This window comes from Eptatretus burgeri, chromosome 12 (genome assembly GCF_056783735.1).
Source record: "Eptatretus burgeri isolate ZD-2024b chromosome 12, Ebu_testis_v1, whole genome shotgun sequence".
Taxonomy (NCBI): Eukaryota; Metazoa; Chordata; class Myxini; order Myxiniformes; family Myxinidae; genus Eptatretus; species Eptatretus burgeri.
In genome coordinates, this window is record NC_140972.1 from 67,527,690 (window position 1) to 67,537,040 (window position 9,351).

General features: G+C 43.9%; 1 protein-coding gene across 12 annotated transcripts in view; it reads left to right on the forward strand.

Moving 5' to 3' along the window:
- ATP13A3 (ATPase 13A3) overlaps positions 1–4,175 on the forward strand; it is a 245,618-nt gene extending 241,443 nt beyond the window's left edge. For 10 of the 12 annotated variants that reach the window (XR_015049870.1, XR_015049869.1, XM_085848389.1 and 7 more), the window contains one exon: positions 2,628–4,175. Coding sequence is in view for 6 of the 12 variants with exons in the window: in XM_085848381.1 (XP_085704507.1) it covers positions 2,628–2,807 (180 nt within the window). In the remaining 6 variants the exon portion in view is untranslated. The remainder of the gene's footprint in view (positions 1–2,627) is intronic. The other 2 variants (XR_015049868.1, XM_085848382.1) reach the window with 1 other exon arrangement.
- Positions 4,176–9,351: the final 5,176 nt, after the last annotated feature.

The window sequence follows — 9,351 nt, forward strand, 5'->3', positions numbered from 1 at the left end:
AGCAAATTTTAGCCAGTAAGCCTGGTGTTGGCTTAACAGTTAAGATGGCTGGCTTAAGAGCTCAGATTCGTGACTTTGAGCCCTGTCTCCCATTGAATTAACACCATGTGGGGTTGACTCAGCCTGTCAACCTTCCGATGTCGGCGAATTGAGTACCAGTGTACTGGTAATAGAGGGCACTGCATCAGCGGCATAGTCGTGCCCCCAGAATATGATGCAACCAGCAGCCACAGGCTGTACACGACAGCTAGCTTGCTTCTAGTAAGTAAATGGCACTTTTTCAATTCAAAGAGTATTAGAAAGAGTGGTGAATGATAAGCTAAGATAGTTGGTGGGGATTGATGTAATGTGTTTTCATGAGATCATGGAAGGTTTACATCAAGGGTCAGCTCTCAGTCCCATTCTGTTTGTGAGGGTGATGGATATGTTGATCAAGGTTGTATACGATGTGGTGGTGACATAAAACTTGGAGGAAGGACTTCAGGACACAGTGATTACATGGCAGGGAAGTTTGGAAAGTGGGGGGCAAAGAATACTTTTGGGGAAAGTGGGTAATGGTGAGTAAAAAAGGATGTGGATAGTCAGAATTGCACGGGAAGGTGGAAAATTCAAATACCTGAGTTGTACTTTGGAGGAGGGGTTAGTTGCATATCGGATGTGAGGGGAGTTGGGTGGTGTAAAGTGGATTAGTTTCTGGGTGATCCATCCATCCATCCATTGGGACCATGCTCTGTGGAGAGCGTTGGTGCTGCCTAAGCAGTCTCCTTGGCTGCAATCCTGGACGGGTCGTCACTCCGACACAGTATACCAGCATGCTAGCACTCATTTTGCCGACCTCGGAAGGATGACGGGCTGAGTCAACCCCACCTCGTGTTAATTCATTGGACAACGGGGTTCAAACTCAGGACCCTAAGATCCCCAGCCACCCACCCTAACTACCAAGCCAACACCAGGCTTACCGTCGATTGATCTGTCGTTGCTCGCCTGCTTTGCCTTGCACTTCAAATTAATGCACAGATATCACAATCCTGGAATATGTGATTCCACCCACTGCTGCCCTTTGCTGATGATGTCTTTCCTTCAGAGTTCCATGCCAACACCATGCCAACATCAGCAAGTTCAGCTGTCTTTGTCACTGAAGCTTCTGCCAAAAAATCTCCACTCTTTCAAAGTCACTGAGGTTGTCTCTTGCAGCGATGCTCGCCAAAATTATGGTCAATCAGGCCTGTGCAGCTTCTTTTTTTATTTTTATTTTTTAACACATGACACGAAGCATGCGGGGATGCTATTTGCTTAATTAACACATGGGCCACACCTGTGTGGACGCCATTGCTTTCAATATGTTTGGTGTCCCTCATTTGCCCACGTGTTTCCATTGTTTTTGTCCACTACCTGTATGTTATTGTTATTTGTTGCATACATACATATATACAAGTGTTATGTGATTAGGAATATTTAGCCTGCCACCAAAGGTGAACAGGTTGTGGACGGATTTGGACAAAATGTGGTGGACAGGTTGGGTGTGTGACGAGGACAAATTGTTTTGATTTTGATGAAGATCCGGATAGAGAATTTTTAAATGATTCTTCACCATTGAGAGATTGGGCCAAAAGCGATTATATAACACGATATTTCAAAAGGTTGTGAATGGATTATGCCAAAACTTGGTGGATGAGTTGGGTTAGTGACAACGATAAGCTGATTAGATTTTGGTTAACATCCAGTTGCAGATCAAGCCTATCAGTGGGATGCAAAAGCTAAATGGCTCAGCCTGTCGGAGGTATCCGCTTTACTGAGAGTCATTCGAGTTAGCTCGTCTTTGACGATGTCGAGGTGAGCGGATCGTTTTGAAACTCGGCATGATGATTCATGACGTTGATGCGCAAAAACGAGCGTGAGCTCTTTTATTGAATTTCCATCCAGGTCGTGAGATAATTAGCTAATCGACTCAAAATATAATCTACATTTGTATTTCCACCACATCTCATAAGATGTTCCATTGTTGTTTAATTGAAACCTTAATTACCCATACCAGAGAAGAGTGGGTATTGCATTTGGGTCTGTTTGTCTGCACAGAATGTGAGAAGGTGTATTAATTACAAACCATTCTTCTTCTTGCGTATGGCAGCTTAGCTGCCGGGGTAGCTATCATTTCTTGGAAGTGTGACTGTGTCGCTGATGCATTGCCCCTCCAACAGTACACACTGGTACTCATTTTGCCGACCTCGGAAGGATGACAGGCTGAGTCAACCCCTTGGTGTATTAATTCAGCGGCCAACGGGGCTTGAACTCAGGACCCTAGGATCCCAAGCCGCCACCCTAACCACTAAAGCAACACCAGGCTAAATTACATTCTCTTAAAAAAAAACCTTAAGACTCCCAAGAGCATTTTGACTAAAACTCCTCAAGATCCTCAAGAGCCTTTAGACACCTAAGACACTTGAGAACCTTCAGACCCTGAATGCAGCCCAACTCCGATCTCCCTCCATCGGGAAGCGAGCATCTGTCCCATTTGGGAATATTCATTTTCATCTTGTCATTGCCTTTTGCCATTTAATTTTGAATTTGAAAAAAATTAATTTGTGTGTGTGCTTGCAATCTTCAAGTTTTCTCGACCTTACCCCCAGGAATGTACTCAGTACGGCTGCTGGCCTCGTATACTGGCCTTCTTTGGCCTGTCTAAGCGTACACGCTCTCACTACAAACGCCTGACACAGGAGCTGCAGGTTGATCCCGACTGGCCTCCCATCAATACCACCACGCTGGCACAGGCTTCTGCTGACTCGATACGGATCACTCTTCCCTGAAGGACTTTATCTGTATGATGACATTGCACCTTGTTCACACTACTGGAGAGTTGTATCTGCTTGGATATGTATACATCGTCGTGCAAAACAAGATCTTGCTGTTAAATGTGGCCATCATGCTTTGGAGAAAGTTTAAAATTATAATCAGAAATGTATACACATTGTCTACATTAATATATTCTAACTTGAAGACGGTGAATCTTGTGATTAGCTGAAGTGGCAAATTCTCTTCCACTTTGGCCTTGTATGCACTGGTCTTTGAGATGTACAGAGGTTGTTGCTTTGTGGCTTGAAGTAGCTGCACAGTTCTGTTGTCAAATTAAGGGAACCAAATATTTTTGTATTTCCCCTCTGTCCTCTGTTCTTTGAAGCAAAACTTAATGGTGCTGTCGGTTTTTTTGGATCAGATCAATGGATCCCCCATGTACTCTTTAACTGATCTGTGGATGCACCTCTTTCTCCAAACACATCAGGTGTGTGTGTGTGTGTGTGTGTGTGTGTGTGTGTGTGTGTGTGTGTGTGTGTGTGTGTGTGTGTGTGTGTGTGTGTTATTTGAGCATACCATGCAATTAGACTTATCATTTGGTTTTTTTTTTATGGCCAGTACAAGATGTTTCACTGAACGATGGAGCCTGGTACCCAGAATAAATTGATGTCATGTAAAAGTGCCAGCCAGCAGCAGGTAGTCTTCTATTTATTAATTTTTAAACTTTTTTTTCACGTTGTTGAAAACATTGGCGAGAAGTTTGAATGGTAACCTCACTTTTACATTAAGTGACAGATGCAATTAATTTTATGTGATAGGGAATGTCTTGAGTGCCATAAGTTACGATAGCAAGCACTCCTTGTTAAAAATTATTTTTATTGTCTTAGTTGTAGTAATGTCGGAAATAAATAAATAAAATATATAGCAACTGGATTGCTTCATGTGCGTGAAGGTTGCATTGTTGGGTGGGACCGATTAATGGGTGTGTCATCACATTCCCCCCCCCCCCCCTCCCAAATAGCTGAATCCTTATGATTGCTTTCAAGCCAGCAAAACAAGCAGGTCATTGAATTAGATATTTTTGAATCAAGTGTCAGACAAATTAGTTATTTTATTTTGATTTTGTTTTGTTTTTATTTTTGCAATTGCTATAACATGCTCTCAAGGACTGATCATTTCACCAAGACAGTACTCATGTACATGGTCCATTGTTCAAAATATGCCAGTTATTTTGTGGGCCAGTATTGTTTGAGCTCGTTATATAGTTATTGAGTTATCTGTTTATTTCTTTTCTAATCGGTTCATTTGCTTGTATTTGGTCACAATCAACAGCATGGTAATCATGTCTGCATTTTAACCAGAAATAAAGGAACAAACTAGGACATGTGCACTACATTGGGGAAAACGTTTTTTAATCCCTCAGCTACCTCTGTGCATGTCACTGGCTGGAATCGGGACCAATTCTAATGGAATTCAAACTCTGATTCTAAAGAACCCTCTGCAACTATTATTAGATTTAGTTTGAAAATTCAGAATGGCTGATGTGTGTGTGTGTGTGTGTGTGTGTGTGTGTGTGTGTGTGTGTGTGTGTGTGTGTGTGTGTGTGTGTGTGTGTGTGTGTGTGTGTGTGTGTGTGTGTGTGTGTGTGTGTGTGTTTTTTGGAGTCGAAGCTCATGGAAGACCGAGAACACAGAACGGATCAGGATATAATGCAACAAAAGGAACAGCCAGAATAGAAGGGAGAAATGCCAATAGCAGGGACGAACTTAACGAAATGGACAATTGGGGATGTAGTCCAGCAGCCATTTCTCATTTGAGGCCAAATAAGGAAATTCATTCAACACCCCCTACAGAAAATGTTTGACTTGACAGGGTGGTAGAATAGACCCTATAGAACACCTCCAGGTAGTAAGTGGTTTCAAATTGTGGTATCATGAAAATTATACAGGCCATTATACATACCAAGGGTACTTACCAAGAGGGTCACTGTGGGCTCGCAAAATTTATGGGGAGGGGTAACGTAAACGTGAATATCTTTGTCTAGACTCAACTAATTTTCAATATTGAGTTATCATTGGCTTCCTATTATAATTCTCTATCAGAGTATGTACAGTTATTTGAAAATGGCCTTTGCCATGGCATCAGTAAAGCTAAAATATCACACTAATTCAAACTTTCTGACATTTTTAATTGTGTTCTCATATGAAGATGAACGGTGTTTCTCAATTACTACTGGTATGTATACATTTTGGAAATCAAATGCTTAAGAAAGTATTATTCTGCAGAAATTCATATACATACAGAGGCACGCATAAAGAAAACTGCAACTGTTATTTTTAGCGTTCGTCTTTTACTAGTGTATAGCAACACGGAAGCACATCCATCAGAGCTGAGCATAATAGTTGTCTTTGGCAACACGGAAGTACATTAGTGAAAGCCGAGTATAATAGTTGTCTCTGGCAGCACGGAAGCTACTCATTCATCATAGTGGATGATAATAGTTATCATGGTCGACACTGGGAGTTGTGCATGACAACACAGAAGCACATTAGTGAGAGTGAGAGCGATTCATAATAGTTGTGCATGGTTGAACGGAAGCACATTCGTCAGAGCGGTTTGTAATATTTGTGTCTGTCAACAAGGAATCACATTCGCCATGGAAGCATGAAGATGTCATCTGTTGTAACTTTTCGTCAGCGTCTTCTTCACCACTGGATTCAAAGATTGTTCTTGGATTTTCACAAGTTTCTTCGGCCATACATGCACATGCTTCTGTGCATGGCATGTGGTTGGTTCTGCATGTGCAGTCGGCTCGGCGACATAGAGACTTCTTGCAGTGACAGACAGTCAGCTCCGGAAGACCCCGTGGTGCTGGATCTTTGGTTGTGAGCACAGGCTGCAGGGCACCATCCTGAATTTTCCAGCCATGTCCAGCTGCTGGTGGAAGGCTCTGTGGAGGCTCCAATGCTCCCTTCCATACATAGGCCTTGTAATTTCCTCGCTTCATGTGTTGCTGTAAGCTGTCGAATGTAGGGGGAGATTTTCATTTATTTGTCCCTTTTGACAGAACTGCCAGTATCTCACATTGTTCACTTTACTCCCAGCCCCCTTGGTTGTTGAGTACATTGCACATATGAAGGCTTCGCATGCTTCTAAAGTGCTGTTGCTGAGCTCGGGTTCTTCTCCAAGCTGTCCCAGACCGGTCTGATGCTCTTTACTGTCAAGTAAGACATTGAAACCCTTTTTCTTGCCGAGTCCTGAGAGTGCACTGTTTGAATCACACCCAGTGAGTGCGTGGAAGCCGAATGAAGCATTACACAGCTCAGGTCCTAGTTTGTGTGCCAAGCTGTGGATAGGAATATACCTAGCTTTATCCTTTATTCCAGTCCCAAACCACAGCTCCCGACACTGGAGTTTTCTCTAGTGTGTGGTGCAGAGGACAGCCACATCTGTGTCAGGTGATTGAATCACAATCATGTTGCGATAATGAGAGGAATGTTTTGCATGTAGCAATATTCGTGTGTCTGCCTCTTCATGGTCTGACTTGAGGGGAACCAGGTCTTCGCAGTGCCCTCTGATGACTAGCACAGACTTCTGCGGGTTCTTGAAACCACCACCGATGACTCGGTGTTGACCATCAAGCAGAGTGTCTACCTCCATGTGGCACCATGTGTCTGCCAAGAAGGCACACAAGTTGACTTTGTTTTTTTTACATTTCCAATGTGTTTGATCCACTGCTTTGGAATAGGAGTGGCTGGTCCTTGGATTGTCACCTCGAAGGCTGCCGATGTTCCTCGTTTCTCTTGCTCCCCAGCTTTGATTGAGAGGCTGGAGTACCGGTCGAAGACAACATCAACCTGCTGACAACCATTCTGACGTAGAGGGGCAGTAACCAGGCTGTAATACTTGAATGCCATTTCACCGAAGTTTGCAGCACCAGCGGACTTTGTCATCTGTACCATCTGGTTGTGCAGTTGATTGAATATCGACATTTCTGTACATATTCTGAAAGAGACCCTTTTCGGGTCGAAAAGGAAGAGGAAGAAGATTACAACCAAAAGATCGTGTTTTTTTTGGTGTGGAGGCTGTTGCGCGGGGAGCATCCTTGTTGTTGTGCTGATTCGATCGTGTTCTTGATCGTGTCTTGGAGCCTTGCTGAGCCTCGTGCCTCACCTTGGTTGGCTCTGGGGTTCTGCTGACTCGGAGTACGGGGTTGAACGGCGGGCGGACCTGCCTCCCTCTCCTGCTCGCAACTTGGCGCCAGAACTGGTTCCCTGGCGGCTGTGAGCGGACTTGGGCCAAGACCAGGAGGTCGACAGCACCACGGTTTCTCCTGCTCCCCTGACGAGAGCAAGGCCAGCTCGTCCGACGCCGATCCAGGGACAGTTGCGTCCACACCACGGTCCAGCCTGACCACCAGAAATAGCTACGTTTTGTGTGTGTGTGTGTGTGTGTGTGTGTGTGTGTGTGTGTGTGTGTGTGTGTGTGTGTGTGTGTGCTTGGCGCCTTAGAGGGATTGAGAACTATATTCATTGGAATTGTCTGTGTTTTTCCCCACGCCCGATCCCACACCATCCCGTCGAATCTCCCCGGATCCCTCTTCTTGCCGAGTCTTGTTATTTCTGGTTAATAATAATAAAAACAAATAAACATCATCAACTCAGTGAAAAGTGACTCGTGCCACCTTCCTCGTCCCGTTTGCGGTAGAGCGATTAGAACCGCCATGTTTGGGTTATAAATAAATAAACCACCTCCATCGTTTCGGCTCATTCTACGTTGGCGGGACTGTTCAAGTCCCGTGGACGTCACAGTATGTATAATGGCCTGTAGAATTTTAATGATACCACAATTTCAAACCACATACTACCTGGAGGTGTTCTATAGGGTCTATTCTACTACTCTGTCAAGTCAAACCTTTTCTGTAGGGGGTGTTGAACGATTTCATTTTTTTCAGGTCCCTGCTCCTGGACTAATGTGTGGGTAAGGATGAGGGGAAGGGAAGAATGCAGGGGGTGGACAAGAGTGTTACGGAAGCAAAAATATTAATAATTAGGGAAGGGGATTTTGTTTAACGGGTATTGAAAAGATCATGGTTTTCGATGGAAGATGATCAGAGATTGTGATGAACGGCTGTCTTGAAGACCTGGAGGGAAGAAAGCTTGACGAGAATGTGGAAGTTTGTTCCACAGGAAGGATAAAAGAGGAACAAACTAGAAGGTCACTTGGTCGAGCGCGGAGTTTCCTGCATGCGCCAGGGTGATTAGTTTACGTTTTGTACCCCATTGATAGACCAGATCTGGATTCGGACCTGAACTAAAATTTAATTGGCTTGTTCTTGTCACCTAACCAACTCGTCCACCTCGTTTTGTCCGAATCCTTCCATAATTTTTTTGAGATATGGTGCTGTGTATCATTTTAGCACAATCACTCAATGGTGAAGAATCACTTTTTAAAAATCACATATCCAGTTTCGGATCTTCCACAAAATCGAATCATTTCGTCCTTATTACAAACCCAACCTACCGACAAATTTTCGCCCGAAACCTTCCACAACTTTTTGAGATATTTTGTTCACAGACAGACAGACAAGGGTGAAGACACAACCTCCATCAACCTTCGGTGGTCGAGGTAATGAGTCTTGGTGAGCAATGATTTTGGATTTTGGGAGTTTCACTTGAAGAGTGTTGCTAATGGACTGCATTTGCCCTGCACAAACATTGGGAGAGGGAGGGGGTCAAAGCATGGAGAGGGCAGGGGGTGAAAGACCAGAAAGGAGGTGGAAAAAGACAGGGAGACCATTAACATGTCTGCGATGGGAAAGTGCTCGGCTCATCTACTCAGCTTAAGTCGTGGGAGATTCCAATGATCTTGAAGGCTTTGGTTTCCACGGTGTCAAGCTGAGCAAGGTGTGAAGTAGGGTCTCACAACCCAGAGGGGAGAGCAGTACTCCATTAAGCTGCGGATGAAGACCTTGTATGTGGATAACAGTTCAGGTGTGACGATCTAATAATGCTGGTATGTATTGTGTGTTACAAATTAAGTACTGTGTTGTCACAGGGTTTCGGTATGGGTGGACAACCTTTCTCAGTAAAACTAGTGGATGAGGTGTCTATCCATCCATTATGAAAGACAACCGCCCAAGGAGAAGAGTGTAAGCTCAGCATTTAACCATGCAATGAAGAAGAGGCAAAAGATGTATCTCCAATTGCATAGTAGATGTTTGAAAGCTTTGCTTAAACACCACATGGCTTTGAGCCATTCTATTAAACTCAAGTTTTGTACAAATGCTTCGTATGAACCCACGATTGTTGTTATCATCAACTTGATCCAAAATTCGCCAAAACAACCCTCTCCCCTTTCTCAACCCAAACTCTATCAAAGATTCGTCCGTTACCCCCTCTGACCCAACAATGTAGCTGTAACAAAGAAATTTAACCACTAGTATTCATCTATAAAAAAAAACAAAAACCGTTTTTACAGCCATTTTTCCCTGCTGTGCAGGGGTTTGGCTTTTTCTTGAGGCAATGTTTTATGGCCGGATGCCCTTCCTGACGCCAA